The sequence below is a fragment of the Vidua chalybeata genome, chromosome 1 (genome assembly GCF_026979565.1).
Source record: "Vidua chalybeata isolate OUT-0048 chromosome 1, bVidCha1 merged haplotype, whole genome shotgun sequence".
In the NCBI taxonomy this organism is placed as follows: Eukaryota; Metazoa; Chordata; class Aves; order Passeriformes; family Viduidae; genus Vidua; species Vidua chalybeata.
Genome location: NC_071530.1, coordinates 132477444 through 132503246, shown reverse-complemented (window position 1 = coordinate 132503246; position 25803 = coordinate 132477444). Strand labels below are relative to the sequence as shown.

Below are 25803 nucleotides of genomic sequence, written 5' to 3'. Positions count from 1 at the left end.
GTGGAGAGATTTAGTTTTATGGCAAGGAGCAGAAGCCTAGCTATTCTAAAAGTCCAGCTGTGATGTTCATGTCTAAATTTATTCAGCTGAAACCCCTGCAGCAAACACTGTCTGCCTGTCTTTCAGAGTAAGACAGTGGCCTACTTCCTCCTAACACAGCAGGAAAACTCCACACTGCATTCACAGCAAAGGCAGCACCTCCCATGCTGGCCCTCCACGATGTTATTAAGCACATTGTCTACAAAACAGACTTTATCCACTTATCTGATCCACAAACCCTTCCTTCACACTAAGCTTATGAATACTGGTCAGACACAGTTTGGAGATCCATGTTTCCTCTTCTGCCATCCCTTACAGTCTCCATAGACATGAAGATTTCAAGCACGTGGCTATATCTCCTGAAGGAGTTTGTGCTGCCCATGTGCAGCATCATGAGGCCCCAAGTATAACTGAGATCTCTGAATACTTCTAAAGGATCCTGAAATAGATCCTTAGTTAGTTAGGTAACTAACTTACCCCTTTTTACTCTTCTTATAAAGTTTTGCAATCTTTTCAACTGGCAGCCCATATTTCTCAGAGATCTGAAATAATAAAAATAAAAGAAATATCACTAAAGATGAATGAGAAATACAAAAACATCTTACCTTACATAAGACATTAAAACAAATCTCTGCAAACTTTGACAGGATAGCTATACAGAAAAGTCTGTCACAACCATATCATGCTTTCATTTAAGGATGACTTGGGGAGCAAGAATCCTGAACAGCTTAATCAAAACCCACAATTGTCTCCATCCAGAAACTCAGATACTATAGTTTTTATAGGGTGGGAGTCATCAGAACTGCCCCAGCATCTCCTAGTGCTCTGTTCAAGGAGTCAGTACTCTTCCCAGCTTCAGATTTTACTAGGGAATTTCAATCTGATCTTTCTGTTGTTTCTTAATCTGATTTTTGGGCTCATAGAAGCAAAGGCTTCTCCCACCAGGCAGAAGGCAGACACATGACAACCCAAGAGGAGCTGATGGACCAATGGAACAACAAAAACATACACATTTCTATTTCTCAAAGATAATTCAAAGTTTATTAAGCTAACAGGACTCTCCATGGTGGTACTTTTGTCTGAAGAGTATCTTCAAGGTACCTGTTATAGTGGGAGGGCTACCAACATCAAACACATGGGACTAAGAAGCTTCTGTATTATTAGGAAGGTAACTCAGTCTAGTTACTACAGTAGCAAAATGAAAACACTATTTGGCTCACAAAACATTATCTGATAACAAGATGAGATGTCACAGAGAAGTGTGTTATCAAGGTAAAGGACTTGTAAAATAACCTTCTTACTAAAGCAACTAAAACAATAAAGCAGAAAATACAGTGAAACTTTAGGAGAAAGAACTACTTAGCTGACAAATTACCCATGCCAACAAGTACTTCACTGGGATGCTTTGGCATTGCTTTGCAGCCCTGTACTAGTAGCTTTTTTGGATGTCTATTCTGCAGTGACTCTGTGGTGAGCTTATGAAGATGGTGTCCCTGGGCTGTTCATCTGAGCCAGGTTTGCTTTCCAAAGTATGATTCTTCTTTGAGGAAACAGGTCTCACAGTTCATACTTTAGAAGAAGATTGTCCCAAAAGGCAAAATAGTTACAGAAAAAAGACTTTTTTCCTCCCCAGTGATTAATGTTCTGTGGTGTTCTACTGCCAAGCAAAGTAAGATTCCATCTCTTCCCAAGTGAAATGAAGTTGCAGCTAAATAGCTGACTACTTATCTTCTGCATTAGAGAACTGAAATGCATAATTAAAAATCCATTTTAAGACTGGCAAACATCAGGCACTGTAAAATCCTTTCTTTGTGTTTGCATTCAGAGTTCTGTTGAGAAAAGGTATTTTAGGGAAGTACATTAAAGCAATTATCACAAAAGAGAAAATGGAATGGATAAACTCAGCACTGAGGACAGATTCAAAGAGCTGTATGTTGAACACCAAGCATGGCTCCCATCCAGACAGACAAGATTCTCTGAAAGAGAGAATTAATTAGCCCATACTTTCCTATATCACCTATAATAGTATAATTGTCATCTTAGCCCAGATGCAATTTTGTACTTAAAAACTATCCCTAATAATGCATAAGGGTATCAGCTTGACTGGTATTCCATAGCATAACTCCAAGATTCTGAAGAACCAATAAAACTTCTCTTACACTGAAAACAGTGTCCTCTGACTATTAGCATACATCAGTGGCTAACAGAAAGGGGAATAACTGATGAGGTACAATAGACCCATCCACTCCCTAAGTTTTTCACCTAAAAAGCTGAATTCAGGTGGTATTTGCTACTTCAGTTTCGCTTGCACCAGCATGTTTCACTGTTCTTTCACTCTTTATTATCCTCTGGCTTTGCTTATCATGAAGAGAATGACATCAGATAAACAATCTGGTGTTGAATTTTTGTATCTGTATTTCTGTTGTACCCCTAACTTTAAGTTTTCATGTAAAGCAATAATAAAAATGGCCCAATTTCATCAGACAGTTGAAAAAATCCTTTGTAACAGGCATTGGAGAAAAACTGGCAACCCAAAACTGCAGGAAGTGTCACAAGTGTGTGTGAACATGAGGAAACAATCTCCCTCGTTGGGTTGTTAATTCTGAAGCCCAGTGATATTGTAAAGATCAGCACTTGAAGACACTTTTCACTGACTCCATGCAAATAAACAAGCAGAGGAAAACATTTCTTGCCAAGGAGGCTTAATAGCAGCTAATATACAGCATTCTGCACATTCCAGCATAAATCTTCCCTAGGATATTTGGCATGCCTAACACTCATGCATTCCAAATGTTGCTCAAAGCAGTTTGGGACTCTGGGACATCACTTCCTACATAAACTATGAGAGGTTGGGCTGAGAAAGCCTTGCCTGTCACACTGCCTATGACAGGTGTAGGATTTATATAACATGCAGGGATTAGTGAGCTTTGCAAAAGACTTCCAGCTGACTGAATAAGCACATTTCTCAGGAACCCCTGGGATTCAATCAATTATACCAAACAGCAAGCTGTGGAAGCAAGGCTTAAAGTGGGGGTATGGGAGAGCCTCCCCCTCATAGTCTCCAGTACAAATGTGCTAAGTCCTGCCGCAGAATTGGAGAAAGCACAGAGTGAGCATCTGCTAGGGCATCTCACTTAACACCCTCTTCTCAGAGTGCTTGCTGCCAGCACAGGGGACCACCACTTACTGCCAACTTCCATACAAAATGACAGGATTTCTTACCTGAACCCAAGCAGGCTACAATAAATTTTTAAAAGGTGTCATTATTTGGAGGAATATTTTTCCTTATCATCTCCATGGTCCATTTGTCAATCTTCTGAGCAGAGATTTCTTTCTCTTAGGATGCCTGAAGCAGTGTGACAGCCTTCCAAGTGGCACTGAAATAGTTGTCTGGGTGTCCCTTTGGGCTGCAGTCCCCTGGCATGGTAAGTTTGTCTGATTGCACAAGCCACCAGAAATGCTCTCTGCTGGAGTCAGGAAACCAGAAAGGGCAATATCTGGGTGGGTCCAGGCATGTAGGAGAACACCTTTGCCAGCTTATTTCTCTTAAATGGTCTAGTCTGTTGCCCTACCCTGGCTGGAAGATCACATATATAGGCAGGTATCTAATAGTCTACCTAGCTCTGTTGAATTCAGATGTTAGCTTTTAATTATTGAAAGACTTTGGCAGATGCTTGAATTTCCCAATTTGAACTGCCTTCTGTAATTTGAATAAATATGTAATTTGCATAATGTAACACTGAGGTACCTACTTAGATCCACAGTTATCCTGACTTTGGATCAGGCTGAAATCAGGATGTAGAGCTGGTCAGTAACCACATATGTGTGATGTTTTACTATTTTCCCTTGATCAAGGCTGATTAGTGAAAACCAAACATCTGAGTCACTTCCTGATACATGCTGCATTTCTGAAACCCAAACCCCAAAATTTGCCAGAAGAAAGATATCTGAAAAGGAATCTAATTGTTAATTTGGAATGAGGGTATATGTAAGAATAAAATAAACACATGATCTGAGAAAACCAAAACATTAATAACAGAAAGTTAGGGGCAAAGTCAAAGATCAGGAATAGCGACTAACAAAAAAAAAATTAAAATCTATAAACAGAGAAGGAGGGTATGACTGAGGATCACTGGAGCTCCCTTTCAGATCTGGGGTTCTGTAATACTCAGAGACTCAGTTCCTAAATTCTTAATACTGAGAATAGAATGAAGCATTTAGGATACACACAATTACAAAATTACATGATTTGCTGCAATGACTGTAGAGAGAATATTTAAGAATAGGCAGTTTGACAGATTTTTGGCATTATTTTATCCACAATATCCTACCAAAGAGAATTAAAATTTTCTGAATGTGTTCCTTCCAGTGAACTGAGACATTTTACAACAGATCAGATTTCTCTGGTGCCGAAAACATGCCAGTGAGTCAGCAGCTGCACTGACTGAGGTATGCAGAAACCCTTCCTGCTTCTGCACCAGCTTTGTTTTTGTTACATGGTGGCTGGAGAACAGGCATGGAGAGGCACAGACTACTGGAGATAAAATATTCATGCTAGCTTGAACAGTTATAGAAGGATTATAACATACTTTTACCTTCCATACAAAGACAAGATGAAATCGTGTTGCAGCTAACCATGAATCAGACTGCTGCCTCTTCAAGCAAAGCCTGGTTTTTGTTATCCATGTGCTCTGCCTGACAGCTGAGCTGCAGTCACAGCTAACAAACAGCATCGGCAGAAGCACAGATAGGACATCCTTAGCGTGCCACTGACTCTTCTCAGAGATACCCTCATCTAAAGAGGTGCTCTAAGCAACTTCACTAACCCACAAATCTTTTTCTGCCTTCTGCTACTGGCCAAATATTGACCAAATAACTCAATCTTTACTGCATTAAAAGTGTTCAGTAAATGCAACAAGATACTGGGACAGTTTTAAGAGAGTATAAATATACACACTTCTAGCACTTGGCTGAGTTCTCTAGGGGCACTTTCATCCATTTCCTTCTTCTCCCCTACACATAAACAAGGCTGGAAATCAACTCAGTATCCCATATGTCAATCTCACATTCCTCCACTGAAGCAGTGAGACACATGATTATTTCTTAACTCTTCCCTTACCAAATTACATGAGCCATCAGCTCATATAAGCAGGATTAAACATGGAAATAGCAACTCTTGTGATGACAGCTAATGGGTAAAAAGCAAAAACTCAAGCAGCAAAGAGGCAACTGGTAGGTAGGTCACGCTGTAAGTGAGGACTACAGAAGGAATTTGAGACAACATATGAATGACAAGTCTGCACTGGCTCAGCACCTGCGTCCTACATGCTGAACAGCAATTGCACAAAGGCCATATGAAATTCCCACAGAAACAGAGCATCCTTTGGCCCCTTCTTGGAAACCAGGCTGGGAATGTACTGACAAGCATTGCAGGAAAAGATTCAACAGGCTCTGAACTATCTGTTCAGAAAGTTTCAGAAAATGAAGCTTGCACCTCTCTCCTTCCCTGACACTGGTTAACTAGTGCTATTCCTCAAAGTTCAAGTCTCCAATAATTAGCTCTGAGATGCTGTTTAAACCAAATAAACTTGCTGACAACACTGAATTAGGAAAATGCCAGCATTTCAGAGCTGTGCTCCAGAAAGCCTTTAAGAAATGCTTTAAATGCAGTTGAGAATAATTTCATCTTTCTATTATGGTTTATCTCAATAATACATGGAAAGCCTCAAGATTTTCTTGCCAAGAAAGACAAACAATGTGAGGACATTGGATACTTACAGCTTCCATTAGCCCTTTTACTGTGGGTGATTTCAGCATCAAAGCATCAAACACCTCATCTGTCTCCTTCCTCACATACAAAAGCACTGAAATAGAAAAAAGAAAATCAAACTCGGAGCAGGTTCAATCAATTGCACAAATTAAATACCCCACACTGAATAGAAAAACAAATATTAATCTATGACAGATAAAATGAAGCACTGAAGATGGTTTGCACTTAAAGATGTACCTTTAATATCATCAGTGATCTAGACATGGACAATACATCATAGCTGCATTGAAAATTCAGCAAATTTAATCTAATGTGAAGAATCTCTATCTTCCAGAATCTAAATCTCCATTTACAGAAAGAAGATAAAAAGCAGTGGGGTTTTGTCCCTTGGTTATAGGGCAAAACACACAATCTAAGTCTTCTTAAACCTTTGTCTTGGCTTGTACCTCTCCAGGTTTCATCTAAAAGGCTGGGAAAGGACATTCAAAAAAGGCAAGTCTGGGCTGCCTTTAGCTGTGCCTTTGGGAGCAAAATCAAAGACAAGGTAAAGAAATAGCTGTCTCTGACATTACCACGCAGATGACTACAAATGGCCTGACCAGCATAAAAATAAACACTGGGAAAAATGAGTTCAAAGTAATTTGAGACTTTACAGGGAAGCCATTCAAGAGCACAGCTGTCAGGCAGGCATTTACCAGTATGCCCACCTGCTTAGGTACCCAAATGCCATTTTGTTCCTCTTCCTCCCTCAGATGTTAGCTGCTAGCTTTTGTTTTCTTCACACTTGTACAGGTAAAAGGAGGAACCTTGCTATAACATGGCAGAAGCAAAGCATATAAGCATAGACACTAGAAAACTATTTTAGGCATCTTCTCACATGACTGATAAATAGCAGATTAAATAAGGTGTTCTGCAATTTATTTTGTTTCCTAAATGAACTGCCTTTTCAAATAGCACTGCTGCACATGAGGTACAAACACACATGCACTGTGATGTCTGCGTGACAAATTACATCGATAACCTTTTTTTTTTTTTTTGGTAGACAGAAAAGGGCATCTTTTGAAACTACATATTCTCATGGTCCAAGGGATATCTTCACCATGTAACTCAATAGATGACACTCGTTCATTTGTGGAGAATTGTAGCTTCTTTGCCCAGGTTTTGAAGCGACTGGAAAGAAATAATGGGTAGTTCCGTCCCTTCACTTGGCCTACAAACCAAACATGCAGGACAATGTTGGTTTTTTTTGCGTCTTCAATTCAGAAATATGAGCCACAAAACTGCTACCACAGCATGCAGAGTCACACCCTTTTCACTTATATTTTGGCAACTCTTTGGGGCCTGGCCTGAGAACATCCTTTTAATGGAGCTAGAAGCCAAGACAACTTTGGGTCACAACGTAAACTATCAAAATGTAAAAGAAAAAAAAAAATCCCACACCAGGAGTTAAATTTTACCATGCCTGATATGTTTAATCGCATGAACAAGCACTCACTCAATGCGCTAATTTTACCAGTACTAACACTTATATTAATTTAGTAAACATTTTCCTTGTGACTAGAGGGTTGTCCTGTAACTCCTGGCTTTACAAACATCTGGAACTCTGCCAGCCTTAACAATCACAAATATATCTGAAAGGAGAAAAAAAAAATCACTTGGTTCAAGGTTAAACCTGGGTACATTACACAATCCCAGTGCTGAGCTTTACATCTCTGTTGTGCCTGGTGTGCCAGGCAACATTATACACACAGAGAGACAGGATTAGTAAGCACAAGGGGGGCTATTAGGGGTTTTTTTTACCCTGACAGGTGTGAAACTCCTGGCTTTGATTCAGTAGAGCACTTCTCCACAAATGACTTGTGGTGACAGTGATGCCTTAGGAAGTCCCTGTCTCATCCCTGCCCTTACACCCTCTTATTTTGGCTAGTCTCAACAAATTTTCCTGGATGACAAACTCTCTCAAACAGCAAATGTGAGTGAAAAAACAACCCTTTTTTTGAGTTATTCTTCAGACAGATCAGATCCCTGCCTCAGTGTACAATGCAGCCCCACAAGCCTTCATGCTGGCAGAGCAGCAGAGAGACGGCCACAGCAGGAGGCACAGGCAGAGGGGAGGGAAAAGGGCTGCAAAGGCTCCACTGGGCTCAGCAGCAGCATTGCCACTGAATGACTGTGACCATGTAACACAACTCATGTCCTCTGATTCTACTGTCATCACATTCACAGCATCTAGATGGGATCTCTCTAACAGTACAAATCACAAGATTTGGAGGGGAACAAGGGGGAAATATTGTACAAGGTAATGAGCTATTTTTGCCTGAAAGTTACAAGATAAATCCAAATTTGTCTGATCTACTCCCTGGTCTTAGTCCTTAACCTTCTTGTCAGCACTGAAAACTACTGCAGACCTTTATATTCTTTAGATGTTAAAAATAATTGCAAAAGATGGGGGGAGATAAATTTGTCTTTAGTTACTTAAGAAATAGCCCCAACAAACCAAATTGCAGAGGGGCAAACAGCCTTTGCTCAAGGCAAGGGATGTTGTTGCACCAGTGAGACTTTTGGAAGCCGGGCCACCGAATTGAGGATTTATGTGTGAATGCAGAAGAACAATGTTAGATACCTCTTCTAAAATTGTTAACAACAACATACATGAGGAATAATGAAACTAAGGGCACAATGAGTCAGTAAGACTTGGGGCATTAGGAAGGTCTGAGCCTGGGCACTACCAGCGCTGTGACTGGCACCCTATGAACATGACTACAGTCTCTGTTAAGTAGTCTCTGGATAAAGATGTGGTACATCTTAGTCAAGGAAAGAAGGGCTGGTAGCTGAATTTAGCTTTCCTTTCTCACATTTGGAGTTTTCGTTATTGCCCAGGCACAAATTCCCTTGGATGGCTTTCAACCCCCTGACTGTTATGAATCCAAAATGTTACAGAGTAGTTTAACATGACTTTCCTAAGAGACAAAAGCTACACAAAAAAATTACTTTCTTGAAACAGAGAACTACAGGACTGGAAATCCACCTGATCTATAATTCAGCTGCTGGATTTATAATTATTGGGAAACTCCCTATGAAATCTGAAAGGGAAAGTGATTTGAAAACTTACTGAGAACTCAAAACAGGAAAAAGCCAAGTCTAGCCAAGTAACTAGCTGTGATGCACATTTGGTACAGATTAACATACTTCACATTTCTTTGTTGGGCACTTCGACTTCCTGGAGAGGTCAAGGAGATGAAAGAATAATTCAAAAAGAGGCAGCTACCTGAGTGAGAATATGAACCATGCTTGCAAGTCCCTTCAGACCTGTTCTCTTGAAGGCTGCCCCTTAACCTTTTTACTTCCACCAGACAGTGTTACAAGTAGGTCCAGAAGGTAGGGGTGAGGTCACACACTTCCACTTCAGTCCTTCAGTGGAGCTTGGACACCTCACTGGCTGCTATTTACCTGCACTTCTCTGCTAATAAGACACCTTGGGATTACATTGCTTTTAATGTATATTTTAATGTATATTTTGATATAATGTACATATCAGACCTGCTCCCTCTCAAACATTACACTTGCACCCCATCTACACCTGCTCTCTAGGAGTTATTGATTCTGCTGTACCAAATAAATCTTGAGAAAAGAAGCTTCTAATATGACAACGCTGGGGAAAAAAATCCAAACATTTTAATACCTAGTGAATTCTCTGGCAAAGACAGAGTTATCAAATGGGTAGATTCAGCTGAGCTGCACGCCATCAGCACGATCCCAGATGCAAGGTTCCGGATGGCAGGAAGTTCACCAGGGCAAAGGCCACACTGGAAAAGCCTTGGCCTCCAGCCAGCATAGTCCAAGATGAGAGAAACACTGAACAGGAAGGGGATGTGAAGAGAGCATCCTCCAGCTTCTCTGGTTCTGTGCCTCTCCTGGATTTAATCATTTTACACAGTTTTGCCACCAGCTAAATTTTTTTTTCTTTCTAATCTTACACTTGATATGCTTGCAAGTCCTGAATGATATCAAAACTAATGACAGCAAAGGACAGGAAAAATCAAAGCAAACCAATACCTCCTTGCAGGCAACTTCCTAGGCTTCCAGCTGGGAAACCCAGGTGAAATTGTAGGAAATGACAGTTCTTTATGTAGCCCTCATGGCTGTCATCTTCTGCTTGATAGTGCCCTGATAATGTGAATTTGGCCAAGGTCTTGAGTCAACCAAATGCAAGTCCATGGTCAGTGCTAACCTCAGATATTACATTTAAGATTTAACTAAAGTACTCATATGTTCACATTTATTTAAAGAAGGTATCAGTCTCCATCCTATAATCTTCTATGCCCTGGTTCAAGCAGACCACCCTAACCAACAGAGAAATTTTGCAAATGCGGGCTTGTGGGAAATAATTTCTATAAAGTTCAACTGCAACTGTAATAATACCCACCTGGGCAGTAAAAATAGTTAAGGGAAACAAACCCTTAAAGAATTCAGTTATATCTGCTGGAAGATGTCTCTCCATGTCTTATATTTCTAATAAGGTAGGAAATTTCTGATTTTATTCCACCCAATCTCAGTCTGCAGTCAGCAGGAGCTTGCCTGTTAAGGTCTCTGTATTTAACTCAATGCATCTTGCATATTTGCTTGTGATCCCAAATAGAACAGAAAAGATGAGCAAAAGTTAAAAATAGACCATCACATATTTGCTACTAGAACTTTCATAAACTTTGTAGCTTGGCAAAGAACCAAGAAACTTCCTGAGTTTTTTTCTATACACTTGTGTCCTGATCCCTTCTTGAGAAAGCACAGTCCTTTTTGTTGTCTTTTAAGTAATTTCTAGCATTTGTTAAAATGCCTCCTTATAGACTGCAGATGCAAAGATCTCTTCTTCCATCTACCCATATTTGCACTAGCATCCTACAACTGACTTTGTCCAAACCACACCTGCTCTTCCCACCTTGAGGGTTTGAGTCCCACAGAATGATTTTTAACTGCTAAGAATTGATTGTTACCTCTTTTCAGACCTTCTTCTTTGATTTGTTTCAAAGGGGAAGGACCAAACTCCTCCTCCACAGGCCGGAACATCCTTTTGACCAGGACACTGCTACTAGAATACACAGAACAGGGACCATGTCACAGTAAAAGTGTGCTCACAGAAGTAAAGGAGACAACAGCAACAGTCATGACACACTTTGTAATCTGGCAAAAAACACCCACTAGCTACCCAAGTAGCACCAAAAGCAGAAACTGCAAGGACTTAGCTTTTGATGCTTATCTGGATTATCCAGGCCTCTTAAATTGCCGAGTCTGACTGGCTGGGACAGGTGACAGCAAAATATGTTCCTATGTTACACGCTAATTTGAAAACCCCGAAGGCCCTTAACTGTTTAAATATTGAGGGAAGGGGGATGGTTATTGCTTGATGCAATAAACTCCTTTGTTTCTCAAATTCCACTGTGAGTCTTATGAAAAGCACTAGTTTCAAAAAGAAATAAAAAGGGCCTCATGTTTTCAAGTCAGTGTTGACTGCAGGTGCTTGGCCAGTCCCTACCACAGGTCACTTTTTTGCAGGTTTATGGGAGTGTAGTTATGTTACTCCAGCATCTCAGACTTGAGGGTGTTCACTTGGGGATTCAAGCAACTTACAAAAGTATGGGGCTGACACATAATGCAGGCTGAAGTTCAGCAGCCCATATTAAAACCCTTATTTCATGACACCTCTAACTATTAGAAGGACTTTCATCAATACTTGCAGTCCCTCCAAAGTCAGATAGGGGGGTACTCCCATTTCCAACCTTTGTCCTTCCCAGGTTCTCTCTTCTTTCTGCCTTTCTCTTCTGGCACTTGGCCATTCTCTCTGCAGTTTATGTATTTGTTGCATACACGTGTGTGCACTGCTAAACAGCTTTCAGGAATGTAGTAAAATTCAGTGCTTCAACAAAAAATTCCTGGTTTTTAAATTATTTGAGAACCCTCATGCTTACAGAGATGGCACTTCATTGTCAAATATATTGTTCTCTCCCTGTATCAAACCTTAGGGCTCTTTTACTTGGAAATGTATTTAAATACAGACATAAAAAGCAAACAGTTTACATGGGAGAACATGAGGGAAGGGGAAGAAAGGGGTCAGTTTTATCTGATTTTGTATTTTGTATCAACTTTCTATGAGTTTAAACTGTTAACTGCAAAGCTTGTGAAACAATAAATATCTTACCCTTCTCTCTCGTCATCTGTATTATAGTAAACCTAGAAGAAGGGAAATAAAAATCAATTATTCCCAAAACTCAGACACTTGCTTAACAGAATAACTTCAAAAGGGAGAAAAGACAAGTGTTTTGCAGTTTGTCATATGTTAAAAATCCTTTTCCTCCTATAAAACACAAACACTTCTGGTTCTAACTGTCATCTAGAAGCAGCGTGGCTTAGAGAAACTGCTCTTGAATATCATCTACTGGAAATATATCAAAGTTTATTTGAGAGACATTACCCTCTTCCCTGCTTTATATCATTTTCCCAATTATTTTACAATCCTCTCAATCAGATTGCTACTCACCTAAATAACCCCTAATACAGTTTAAGCCACAACACTCAAAAGCTTTTGTATGTATTTAATACTGTCTGAAAATCTAATTAAACTATAAAGAGAAGATTAAACTACAGGCCTAATGGAAATACAATTACTAAAGGTACAGCTGAACATTTTTTGCACAGGCTGTGGGCAGAAGCCCAAGCCCAGTTTTGTGTAAATCCACACAGCTCAGAGTCACCGGGACTGAATTTACAACAGCAGCAAATGCAGCTGACAGTAGCAGGGGAGGTATAAAATCAGTCTGTTGTGCAACACTTTACAGAACAGTCAGCCAAACTCCTCACAACGTGCCCACACTGCACGTCTGCACCAAAGTGCACCAGCCCTGCAGCTGCTGAGCTGCAGTGCAAGTGCAGGGCAGAGGCACGGGGCACCACAGCCACTTCTGCTGGGCTGGGCAGGGCAGGGCAGGGCAGGGCAGGGCAGGCGGGTCTCCAGCACTGAGGCTGGCAAGACACTCAGAGCACACTCAGCTCTCACTGGGAGCCTTCACTTCTGAATCTGTGCAATGAAAATAGCTCAGAGGTGTGTGTGTGTAAAACTGAGGTGTGTAAAAATAAGTTACAGCAATAAAAAACATTTTTGAAACAAATCCACATTTTGGTTTGAAAGCCATGAGGACAGAAGGTACCCAACACTGATATGTGAGTGGGCGTCTTTCCAGTTTGGGAGAGTAAGCCAGTGACAGCTGTGATTACAACGTCCCTGCTCTTTGTGCTTTGCTCAACCACAATTCTCACTGCTTCAAAATAATTGACAATTCCAACACTCAGTTTCATTTAATCTTCATCATTTTAGTATTTTTCAGCAAGATGCATATTACATTTTCTAACCAACAATTTGTGTTTATAAACACATGCATAATGGTCTCATTCTACTCCCTGAGATGTTAATATATAACATGTTCATAGTAAAAAAGTTGTCAGAGCTGATCCTCCAGTTCAGGTTTCAACTTCCCAGCAGGCAAAAAAATAGAAAAGAGCCAAGTCAGGAAAGACTTCCTTATGTTTACTAGTGATAATAGCTGCCAATACTGAGTATTTACATTAGTATGATGGAGTTTTACTTAGAAGAGTGAAAATATTTTTTTCAAGGAATTTCCAGATCTCTAGGTGATGCCAACAGAAAATGGGTAGTGGTGTTTAGTGACCCTACTCTTGAGGTTTCTACACGTGTAAGAGCTTGGTATTTGTTTTCAGCTATGACAGGGAGGGGGATCTCTGCTACCACAAGGTGGCACTTCATTTCACCAAGCCAAAGAGTGCACTCAAAATCAGATTGTTTCAGTCACAAATTAACGTTATACTTAAAAGCAAAAGAATAACAGAACTGTAACAAAACCAAACTAGTCAGTTGTCAAAGAAGTATAAACTCCTTTGCACCCAGAACTCAGAAAAGTACTTGCCTCTTGTAAGGTCTTCTATAAGTGATGCGCCAAAACTGCATTTACCAAAATGAGAGCTGAAACAAGTGGCCTCCAGGAACAGTGATTTATTTCCCTACAACCTGCCCCAGAGCAGAGGCAGCCAGGTGGCAAGTGGGCACCTGCTCATCTCATTATTTCCTACCTGTCCAGTTCTTTGTAGGTTTCCAAAGTGAACATCTGGTATGAAGAGAACTGGCTGGGAATCCAGGTCAGCCATTGTTTTGAAGAAGGTGATATCACTCTTTTTCTGCAGAGGGAGTGCACTCAACTTCCCTTCAGCTGCTAGGTGGATCACAAAGCACAGATTTGTGAAAGGAGGCATATTAAGCCTGACTTAGCCCCAGACCAGAAAGGCCCACTTCACTCACCATTATTACACGAGGCTTGGGATGCCTGGCCTTTGCCTTTCTTCCTGTTCTGCTTTCTCTCTTCATCTCGGATTTTCCTTTCTGCTCCCTGATGCAAAAAAGACAACCCACAGATATTACCCAAAGAGGAGCCACTGTGAGCACTGTACTCTGCAATGCCTGGAAATACAGCATCAGACACACAGAATGCTAAAAGAGAAACTGGTTATTTCATTGAAGACAGATCTGCCCAGTTTGTTGGGAAGGTACCAGGCTTTGCATGGATCAGGCTTTGCCTGAGACTCAGTTGGCACATCCAGTAGCTCCCAGGGCTGCAGACAGCAAGGGGAACATATCCACATGTTGGTTTGGAGGAGCCAGGACAGGCAGTGTGCAGTCTGTAGCAGGACTGATGCCAGCACAAATTGTACAAAAGGCATCCCCAGCCCAGTGTCTGCAATGGACAGAGTGCTCAGGCCAAACATTTTGTGTATGTAATGGCATAAAACACCTGCAGAATTGCTATAATTTTATATAATGTCTGTGCTGAGGTCTTCCATAAACTCTCCTCCAGCCACTTTGTCTGGGGGTGGCATTGCTCCACTGTAGCCTGCTGTGCAGAGCCTTTGAGAACTGATAGTCCAAAAAGGCTGTGCTGACAGCTTGCCAACATTGCAAGGGTTCCTACAGAAAAATACAGCCATTTCAAACCAGGAGAAGTTCTCCAGAAATAGGAAAGCAATGTAGCACTGCCCTATTAGGCACCAGGAACTCCTGGGAAGTTGCAGGCTTCTGTTATGTAAATACACTCTCAACAAGTTTAAAAAATAAAACTTGTTATTGACATAAAAAGCAGCAACACCTCCTTTGAAGTTCTCCTAATTTACTTTATAAATAATACCTATCATATTGTGAAGGGTAATGAAGATCCATATGCTCCAAGACAGTTGGCATGCAAGATTACAGAATTTTTTTCCAAATTAAAATTAGAAGTTTCTTGAATAGAAAGGGAGAGGAGGCACATAAGGAAAGCAAAAAACACCCACTCAAGATGGCAAAATTCACACATGAGTCAATGAACCATGTTTAGAAAGAGTGCAAGAAAAGATGTACTCCTGGCTGTGATCTATCAGTAGATTTCCAGAGGCTGAAAGAGCTGGAGGAAGAAATAGCTCTTCAGGAAAACACGAATGTGTCAAACAGAAACACTGCCTCCAGACCAGGTCCCAGTCCAGTTGTCACTCACCAACCTCAACCACAGAAGCCAAGGGATTCAGAATTGTGCACTTATCAAAATTGTTTCTAGAGGTACTTTTGTAACCTTTAATGCCACCTGTTCTTTCTATGAAAGGAGCAAAAATACACATAACAGCCACTTTTAAACAAAAAGCACATCCTGAGAAACCTGTGCTGCACAAAGAGCTCTATCAGGTGGCCACAGCCCTACCTACCATTCAGTGCTGCCACTCTGCTGCTCACAGGGAACAGGATGAACCACCAAAGTATTTCATACACAGCAGCAAGTGTGAATTTCCTCTCAGGAAAGCAGAAACTGAGGAGGACTCAGCCTTTTATACATACTTTAAAAAATATATGTTTTACTGATTTTCTGTAATATTCTTTGTAACCATGAACTTGGTGACGCTTCACAGCTTTCTCTTCATTCGTTCATTCAAAGCAACACACCCCAAGATCTCTGAGGTGCAGGCAGTCCCTTAGCTGGGCAGTCATTCCCATCCACCAGTGCTTATTTGTGCCACAGCCACTTCACAAACATGGCAACTGCAATACCCACAAAACTATCCACCAGCCCTTTTGAGCTTGGAGCAGCCCACACAGCACATGGCAGGGGCCAGCCAAGCCTACAGGATGAATGTCACAGTCACAGGGATGAGACCACAAAATGATTTTTGCATACTAGAGCATTTCTGCTGCATTGTTTTGACAGCTGGGCCATCTGACACATACATAATAAACCACAGTTTGCACCTCTCTTCAGGACAGAAGAAATTACCCTCCTACAGGGGACTATAAACTATGCTGTAACCAGTGAAATAATGAAATGAGTTCATAATTTTTCCATTGATATCTGGGCTTTGTATAAATGCAAGAAGTACTTCTGCTACTAATCATTAACAAAATGCAGCCTACAAATTTCACCTGATTCAAAGTATTTTCTTCCTGATCCTTCAACTCATTTAAACTGAAGTCTTGCATTCTAGCTCCAGCCTGACAAAGCCCATGCCCTCATAAGGACCACTCCCATCACCACTCTGATGCTCATGTGTACACTTGCTTCTAGTTCCAGGCTAAAGCATTCCACATCTCATTGAGCAGGCACATAGACATCAGCCTTCTTCTCTCCAAAGCTGAAGATTAACAGGCAATTAGAGTTGCTCAACACTCTATGACAGTCCATTTTCTCTATGATTATCCACACCAAAAACAAGGATGCAAGAACTGCACATATTCCAAAGAACATGTATTTTTTCAGGTCAAACAAAACTGGATTCATTTATTTTATTGTGGATCAATGTTATGGCATTTGTCGAGTCAAGTTCTACTTTCTTTTCAGCAAAGATAATCACATATAGAAAATCAAGTAGCTCTGAAGTCCCAGTTCTTTCATACACAGTGGCTAAAGCATTGTGCAATATATAAATATAAATAGGCCAGGTAGCAAGGTTCCCTGACAACCTACTTAAGGAATAAAAATTAGATATTCGTATAATGCAGCATCAGATCTGCACATGATAAAAAGACTGCAAGGCAGAGAATTAGCACTGACAAAACAAGATGTGGACTGTACAAAATGCTTTGAAGATTGCCTACTGAAAAACAAACATGGACAAAAGATTGGAGGACAAATAGGGAATATGATAAAGTTAGATTTGTTAAGTAACACAGCCTTTGCAGCATTTATCTCCATACATTTATGTCACAAAGCATATACTGGACGTGAGTTGGTGTTGCTCTCAAGTTTATATGTAAACTAATATTAAAATCAAGGAATTGCCAAAATAAATACTAAAATATATATACTATGTACCACTTAGCTAAATGCAGTTTTACTTCTTCAAAGATAACTCTTTCCACAACAGCTATTGTGTGTTGCAGCTATAAGACATTAATTTGTCAGCGAATGTTCTTCAAAACTGGACACCTCCACCTGTGATTTATCTAAGTAAATATACAAATACACCCACTGGTCCTAAAGAGGCACCACCACTACAGAAAGAAACATTTTTAATAACACTTCAGGCTCAGAAACATTTTTTATGCCATGTTCCAGAATGAGAAACATTTCATACTTAGGGAGGAGGAATTTACTGTGCAGTTCCACTAGGCCAGGTGATTGTAATACATTAGGTATACTTTTCTCATCAGCTTCTCTTTGAGGCTGTCAGATTGGGGCATAACAGTGCAGTTCACACTTTCAGAATATATAAAGAGCATTAAATGATTGCTGGGGTTTTTTTTATGTTCCTATAGTACCTCTTCAATTCATCATGATAAGGAGGTGAGCAATAAATAATAGTCTCAGCTTCGCAGTCTTCCCAAGGAGGCAGCAAGCTTTGTCCATGTCACTGGGGGGAGAGTCATAGGCTAACAAGAGAAATTGAACTATTTAGCACCACCTTAACCAGATCTAGGTGTTTATTTTGACATCTTGGAAAGATGAGGATACCCAGCCACACTAGCTACCTTCCTCTGAGCACAATGAATTTTCACAGTGTCACCTTCAAGTGGAAATTCTCCAAAAATTTATTTACTTACAAAAGCATCCTGTGACAAAGGGATGTTGGTAAAGATCTGGCAGCATAAGTTTTGGGAGAAGCAAGAATTCATCTCTTACCAAGTGCCAATTAGCACAAACTGTCATGTGCATTGACCTCGATAATTTTCACTTGCTCAAGTCATTTTCACACCCGCATTAACTTAAAAAGCTCTACATGTGTGCATACATTTATATTAAACACATATATAGCCTATTATCAATACCCTTGAGCCCTTCGGTTCCCACTTCCAATACATTTTTGATGTGTATAACACTTTAACTACCCCTGTGATCTTTCTTTCTACTTTGAGATAGTTTTGATTAATAGACTCAACATTCATTTCCTGCATTTTTCATCTGGATATTTGAAGCTCCCATTAAGCCAATATATGCAATGAACATGTATTATTCAAAATCTCCACCAGTTGTATCTAGGGGTCACCCTTGATGAGTTTGTGCTCTGAATTTCCTTCCTTTTTTAAAATAATTAAAATTTTTCTAATTGCTCTTCAGAAATAGGTAGATGAAAACAACTTACTTTGATATTTACTGAGCTGTTAAGATCCAGCTGTAGCTTCAAATTTCTCAATATTTGACATTCAAAGTTACAATTAAAAGCATAGCATTTTGGCTGCAAGAAGACCTCAGTGCATACATTTACATTCATTACTTCCAAAGGTTTTCCTCCACTAACACAACTGACTGATCAGCCCTCAAGATGTCGTCAAAACAGCAACAAGGGAATGAACTGAAAAGGGGGAAGGAGCAGCAACACAGAGACCTGAAACAGTTGAACTCTTACCCTTTCCATTAAAAAGTTAATGTTATGTTTTGCCTGGGGCATGGCCTTTTGTCTTTCTATTCCCACCTGTAGGATGGCAAGACTCATTTGGATAAATTTCCAAGTCACTTAAATAGATGTAGACTCCTGAATCCCTGAACCTTGACTAGAATCCAGGCATCAGCTCCCCTATGAAAGATGTTTCTCAGCATGGAGAAAGTCATCAGCTGGCAGACGCTAAACAAAACTGAAAAGTGGCCACACTCTCTTTGAAGAATCATCACTGACATTTCTGAGCAACTGTTTCTACATGGTGATGTACACTGCTGACCATGACACTGTCTAATTCATTCAGGCATGATCTATGTCTGGGTGCTGAAACATCTTACTAGTTTCCACACAGGAGCAGTCATACCTACAGCAAAAAAAACCAAGATTTTGCTAAATAAGGTGTGAACACACACAAAAAATAGTTACTGAATTACAAAATGGGAATGGCTAATAAATTTTTTGTATTTTACTTTTGATAAGAAAATCCTAGCAACATAACAGCTTCTAAAATAACTGTAAGCAAAGCTGGGGGGAAACCCATCAACTGTGGCACTGGAATTTGCTGGTTTCCACTGCATTATAAAAGGGAGCTTAGCAGACCCTCACTGAAAAGTTCATTTTTCTGTCAGAGAAACTGACATGAAGTTTACCTGCTATCTAGGCTGTCAGAGTTAGAAGGGATGACATCAGCCGACTGCCACTTATGTGAGCCTGTCATCAGCACTAACCCTCCAAACAGAGATACTTGCATTTGCACTTTCTATTACTTTTTTGATATTCCAGAATCATGACCTATAACATGCTGTGCTTAAACAGTCCAACTATTGCTCACAAGCTGAGGAATCAGGGCCCAAAAGGCTGCAAAGCAGTAAAATAATTACATGATAATCAGTTAGATTTGTGATACAGCTGGTCCAAATGCTATGATGAAACACATACAACTCTTCATACAATTCTTTAATACAATTCTTCAAGGAAAGAAAAAGCATTTAATTAGGTCTAAAATACAGCAACAATAAACTGCCTAACAAGATTCCTCCTTCATCCATGGTAACTGTGTTTTGCACTTACCTTGTCACAAAACACCTTGATCTGGCAGTAGGCTCGGTGGATAGGTTTATTGCTGCGGTTGTTGTAGCTGTAAGTATCGATCTGAATCATCAAAGGAAGCCCTTTTACTCCTTTTTGTGAGGAGAAGTCTGTGCTCAAGCAATTCACTGTGATGAAAATCTGTGTGCCAGAGAGATTACTTTTTAAAATGTGGTGCAAACAACAATTAAACTTCCAGAAATACATGACAAGAAATGGGAAAATAAAATAAAGTTTTAATTCAGCTATGATGCACACTCTGGTAATTCACACATTTATCCTCCACTTCTGTCCAGCAAAGACACTTTCATGCTGGGAAGAAGAGCAAACTGGAAAGCCATATATTGGTGCTTCAGTTTGGATCAGAAGTTCACATTTGAGGTGAATAATTGGGTTTTCCCAACTTACCGTGCTTTGGTTCACACCAGAGCTCAGAACACATGAACTGGATTCTTTTTGGAAGAACCAGACCAGAAAGATATGTTCCAGGAGCACTCAGATCCTCCAGCTGCTCACAGTTGCTAAATTCATGGGAACTGACTAAAGATAATCTGAGATAAAACCTCCTAAAACATGCCTTACGTGGATGTCAGGATGTCAACCCTTACTTGTTCCACTCTACAACCCTGCTATGTATGTTTGCACTATTTGTTGATACAGATCATCTTGCTTCACCCTTTCCAGCTGCCTTAGGTATGGCTTGTTCATCTGACAGCTCATTCAAATTCAGTGGGACAAAGAAACTCTAGTCCTTTTTTTTTATTTTAAAAATTTTATTCACACTCTCATCGACACTACTACTTTCTCTATCCCATCAATAGATACTCCTGTGTTTCCCTTTAAGGGTCCTTCACAGTCTTTCCTCAGTTTTGAAGATGCATCTCACCCTGTCTTTCAAACTGGGAAGGAATTTTTCAAATATTCATAAAACTTCTCCCTACCTCTTCTCAGAAGTTCTCTTTGTTACACAGCATCCACATAACTTGACACTGCATTCAAAGAGCCACAGAATTGTCTGAGCTGGAAGGGACTCAGAAGCATCATTGGGCCCAGCTCTTAATGGACCACCCAGAGATGGAACCCACAACCTTGGCATTAACCAACTGAGCTAGCAACTCCCCTGCTTGCCTGCTTCAGAAATCCATGTCTTGCTGTCCTTCTACAACAAAAGCTTACAACTTGATATCCACTAATCATCTCCCTCTCTCGTTAACTCAGTTGGCACCATGTGACAAGGTGTTTGTCATCTGTATGGGACCTGGGAGAAGGGTCTCCCACCACCAAAGTCTTCCAAGGACTATTCTGATGTAAAGCAAACATTATGAACTGAAATATCACCAATAGCTTTCAGTCAGGATGGCATGCATAAAACTCAAGAGAAGAAACTAGAGCAAAAATCTAATTTTCAGCCCAGTGAGGAATATGTGCATTACATAATAATTTGGGGCAATTGTGTATTAACCTGATTCTACTTTTTACTTTCCCTTAGTTTAAAAAGCAACAACAAAACACCAAACCAAACAAAACCCCAAAAGTGTGAACCAAGGAAAAGGACTGAGAAAACCAGCAGTACATACTCCTGAACCAGGAGGATGTGAAATCTGCTCCAGAAGAATAAGGACACTCAGGAAAGAAGAGATCTCAGACTGGTCTCTCAAACACACCTGATGCACACCTCACCAGGCAGAGGAGAGGGCAGCAGGCCCCTGGGGTCTCAGAGGATTCCTGAAGGAAGAGCATGAAGGACATCCCCCCTCCTCCCCCTCCATTCCACAAACAAGGAAAATAAACCAACAGCGTGAGTGACCAGAATACAACATCCCTAAGAAAGACAGCTGAAAATAAAGAAGGGCTCCAGCAGGGCTGGTGGGGGATACTTTACCCTCCTGGCAGAAGTTAACATTACAGTCAGGGTCTTTATGATGGAGCCAGAGCAGCTTGTTTGCCTGACTGAGCTAATGGCCCCTCCTCTCTGCTTCTGATTGTATCACAGAGCTGCATTTACAAATGAAATAGTTGAACTTTAACTTCGGAGAGAAGAGGGAGGCAGGGAAAGGCCCTAGGTGAAACTCTGATTTTGAAGCTGATAGCGTTATTTCTGTTTCAAATTACAAGTTGATCTCTTCCAGCTCCAAAGATAAGTGTAGACACAGGGAATACACCTTTGAAATATGACAGCCTGAATTTTCATTTGCCTTCAGAATAATTTATAGTGTCAGGGCAACGGTTTAAAGTGTGTGTGCACACACAGCAGTGGAACAAAGTCTAGCATAAAATAGAATCTGGTCTCCCTATATTTTAGCCCATACTTCTGCACAAGGGTTTTCCAAAACGTACCTTCAAATGTGAGAAGGCGTGCAGGCTTTGCATCTACCTAGCAGTTTGTACTTCTTCCACCCTTGCTGCACACTCAGCTGAGAAGCAAAAAAGACCTTGTCCCATCTTAATCAAGTACATACACTGTCATCTCTTTCACTGCCTCCGCAATCACAGAGCAGAGTAGGAACAGCTGGAGAACACAGACTTTATGGTTTCAAGAGTCCCCATACAGCAATAACAGATTATTCAGCATGAATAATAGATAGATGCTGTAAGACTCAATATCTTGTCCTGACACTGTAATACATCAGGATCTCTCTGAGGAGCAATGACTATACATTCATGCACATGAAGTGTACTACACTTTCTGTCATATCATCATTTGCACCTCACAGATAGACAGATGGATTCGAATTAACACAGATCATTGATAGTGGGGAAATTTTCTGCCACCGTGCAATGTTCCATTAGCTTTCCTGTAAAGCACCACACTGACTTTGAATTTGGAAAACATGGGGGTGTATAGAGGGAAAGGGAAGAGGACATAGGTTCTGTTATTTATTTTACAGGGTTTTTTTCTTTGCATGATTAAAGATTTGCACCAGTGCAGCAGGCTGCTATGGTGAAGAGGACCTGAAGAAACATCTGGACAGTACCCTTCTCTCTCTCCTAGTCTGACCAGAAGCTACCTCCCCAAAGCAGTGACCTGCTCTGAGCAGCACTGATTTCAGCCATCTGTCCAAACACATCCTGCTTTACTCTTTGCAGCTCTCACCTTCCCCTGTTCCGAGCTCCTGTCCATAATGCATGTGCTCCCAGTCTCACTGAGACAAGGGGCAAAATGACTCCACGGGTAGCCACAAAAAGGAGTGCTGTTCTACTTTTCTTAGAAGATACCCAGATTTAAGATCTCCTTTGCAGTGGTATTTTGCATAGCAGAATTAACATGGTTAGAAAATGTAGAGTTAAGTAGAAATGACCGTAGCAGAAAATCACTGTCTCCCTCCCAAGCCCTGTCTACACTTGTCTTAGAATTATATTAATAAAAGTTAGTATGATTGTACCCAAATTCAGATACAACTTTTTTTTTTCCTGTGCAAACTGGATTTTAGCAATGTTTTGCTATCTGGAACACACTGTATAATTGTCATTATAGTGATGTCTTTTTTTTTTAATGTCAGCATATCTTAGATTAGAGCAATTAATGGCAGAGTTCCACCCATCTAGTCTCCAGCTCAGGCATGCCATTGGCAATTAAATACTAATTTAGAGAAACATTTGGTGCTGAGAAAGTTTCACAAGTGGCCCAAGATAACGACAGCTCTTCTATTTGTTATAGAGCACGTCTAGAAAAAGCACTCTGTCTTTTGGGGACTACTTCTCCACAGTGTAGCTGCTATTATGAGAATTACTGTTTGTTAAATACTGCAGCATAATTAGGGATGTACAAGACACAAACACAGAAAGCTGCCTTAAGGGAAAGCAAGGCTCAGAAGTGCATTTCCCTTTTTATCATTTAATTCAGCCAACGTGACTCTTACTGCGGTCTCTCAGCTTATACTCTAAAGGTCTACAGCGATGAAACTTCTAAAACAAGCCTTTTATTACTATTTACATTTCTGGCTCCCATTGTCTCAGAAACTGCCAAGGGCAGAAGGGAGGCACAAAATAAGAAACTTAAAGCAATTTCTCTACTGAATACTGGCAATACATAGAACCCGGGTGACGGGTCTCTTAAAAGTCTGCTTTTAAAGGTTCCTCCGTAACAACAAAGAGTTAACTGACTCGTCTCTCAAATGACTAACATCAATCCCATCATTCCTCATATACACAGAAAGTGTGGGTTTATCGTTTCTCCTACCAGCCGTTACCTTATAAATCCCACACAAAAGTAAGACCTTTGTTTTCTTTCAATACAAATGTCTCCAGCAAATGTTTACACTACTCTTTTGAAGCTTCCTCAACCCACACCACACCCCGGCAACTACATAAAAATGCCATTTGCTTTTAATCCCAGATGCATACTTACCAAGCCATTTGTATACACTGAATTTCAACATAATGTGCTACCACAGGTTAACTCTAATATATACACGTGTGTGTGCATGTCTCGCATCTATATATACACTCATATATATTTTTATATATATATATATGCACACTTGCACACACAGACATGGTTTATTAAAGTAGCTGCCAAGTCTAATTCTACATAATTTCTCCTACTAACTCCCCAAAATGAAGCATCTTTTCCTTTAACCTTTACATTTTTAGAGTAGAGAAGATGTTAATTTCCTTCCTAATTATATTAACTATGATGTAACTTGAGAAGGAAATTCACGATTAAGAGAAATAAATCTTATGCTAGTCAAAGCCTGTCCTAAGTATCACTAATAATGTTTAAGAAATATGGATTGCCACAATACAAATTACTGCTAGAGATAGTGCTGCTCTATAAGCTTGATTTTACCATTGTACCCATTGGAATTGGAGCTCACTTTGGCCCACAATATCCAAGAACCTAATCCTGCAAATCAGTCACTCTTTGAAAATAGCTTATTACTGTATGAGCCATGCCAAAACTCATTAAATAACTGGAAAGGTTCCCAGAGGCTTCAGCATACTTTGGATTAAAGATCTACATTTCAGTTAAATATAGCAGGGCAGTTATTGCACACAAGTATACACAACAACTGCTCAGCACACAACTCCTGCACTCACTGAAATCATCTCACTCATCTGCCAGCACCTGCCTGAATAACAGAGCCACCAACATATATGTTTATTGCATGTCCAACTTGCAGTGCTTAGCAGAAATCTGTAATCTCTTGATATCACTGAAAACTGTTTGTCTCTTTAAGGTGACATTTTTTATTAGCAACTGTTCATTGAAGTAATATCTTTGATTTTAAGGCTAAAAAATACTTTCCATAAAAATATACAATTAATTGTTTCAGAAGTAACACCATCATAGCCAATTTAAATGCACCACGTACCTACCAGAGAGAAGACATATCTCAAGAAGGTGGTATGGTTTATAACAAATATATTATCCTTTGACCAAGAGAATTCTGTCTCTTTAACCATCTTTCTTGCAAACTAGCTTCTATCAGTGCTAACACTACAAGCAGACAGATGAATGTCTATCAGAAATGAAGCTGAACTCTGTTCAAGAGACCCCACTAAAACTTTGTCAACTGGCTAGATGCTGCAACAAAATTTTCTATAAGGCAACAGCAAGTCAACTACATAGCTTCTAGCATATTAAAAAGACACTTGTAAAATATAGTTAAAAAGTCAGCCAGTTGCTGTTAATTGTTGTTTGTTTCCTCATCTTTTTTTTAAGAACTCATTTAAAAATACCAAACATAGCATTTGGGTTCAACCAAAGGGAGATAACAAATCACCTTACCCATAAATGCTACATATTTATAACAGAATTAAATATGGGAGGGAAACAAAGACAGATTTTACAAAACTGTTCTTCTCTTCCTACCCCTGCTCCCTTACAGCAATATTTTTGTCTTAAGAAAGCACTGAGTTTGACATGGCTATGGAGCCTTCCCCTCATTTCCCTGGATCCTGCTCTGAACCACAAGCCCCACAGTGACCTCTAGATAACAGCCCCAGCAGAA

General features: G+C 40.2%; 1 protein-coding gene across 1 annotated transcript in view; it reads right to left on the bottom strand.

The window, feature by feature from the left end:
- Nucleotides 1–25803, bottom strand: part of GRHL2 (grainyhead like transcription factor 2) — a 64684-nt gene that overhangs the window by 5126 nt on the left and 33755 nt on the right. Inside the window, exons 9-15 of the mRNA XM_053961544.1 lie at nt 19832–19990; nt 14172–14259; nt 13946–14082; nt 12003–12034; nt 10801–10895; nt 5818–5903; nt 517–581 (exon numbers count right to left, since the gene is read on the bottom strand). Coding sequence (XP_053817519.1) covers nt 517–581; nt 5818–5903; nt 10801–10895; nt 12003–12034; nt 13946–14082; nt 14172–14259; nt 19832–19990 — 662 coding nt within the window. The remainder of the gene's footprint in view (nt 1–516; nt 582–5817; nt 5904–10800; nt 10896–12002; nt 12035–13945; nt 14083–14171; nt 14260–19831; nt 19991–25803) is intronic.